Genomic DNA, 304 nt, shown 5'->3' on the forward strand with positions numbered 1-304 from the left:
GCTGCTGCTGTTGCAGCAGCAGCAGCAACAGCAACATAGTAATAAGCAGCAGCAGCAGCAGCAGCAGCAACAGCAACAACAGCAGCAACAGCACGCTGCAAAGCAGCAGCAGCAACAGCAACAACTGCAACAACAGAGGCAGCAGCAGCAGCAGCAGCAGCAGCAGCAGCAGCAGCAGCAACAGCAGCAGCAGCAGCAGCAGCAGCAGCAGCAGCAGCGTTCACCATCATTTGCAGGAGTTGGTTTTTCATTCGTATGGATGAGTCGTCTTCCCTCTAAACCACAAACCCTAAACCCTAAACCC

General features: G+C 54.3%; 1 protein-coding gene across 1 annotated transcript in view; it reads right to left on the reverse strand.

The window, feature by feature from the left end:
• EMH_0069900 (AAA family ATPase, putative) overlaps positions 1 to 304 on the reverse strand; it is a gene marked incomplete at both ends in the record, with an annotated part of 1,877 nt that overhangs the window by 670 nt on the left and 903 nt on the right. The window contains one exon of the mRNA XM_013498917.1: positions 225 to 275. Coding sequence (XP_013354371.1) covers positions 225 to 275 — 51 coding nt within the window. The remainder of the gene's footprint in view (positions 1 to 224; positions 276 to 304) is intronic.

Source organism: Eimeria mitis, genomic scaffold (genome assembly GCF_000499745.2).
Source record: "Eimeria mitis Houghton genomic scaffold, Emh_scaff3826, whole genome shotgun sequence".
In the NCBI taxonomy this organism is placed as follows: domain Eukaryota; phylum Apicomplexa; class Conoidasida; order Eucoccidiorida; family Eimeriidae; genus Eimeria; species Eimeria mitis.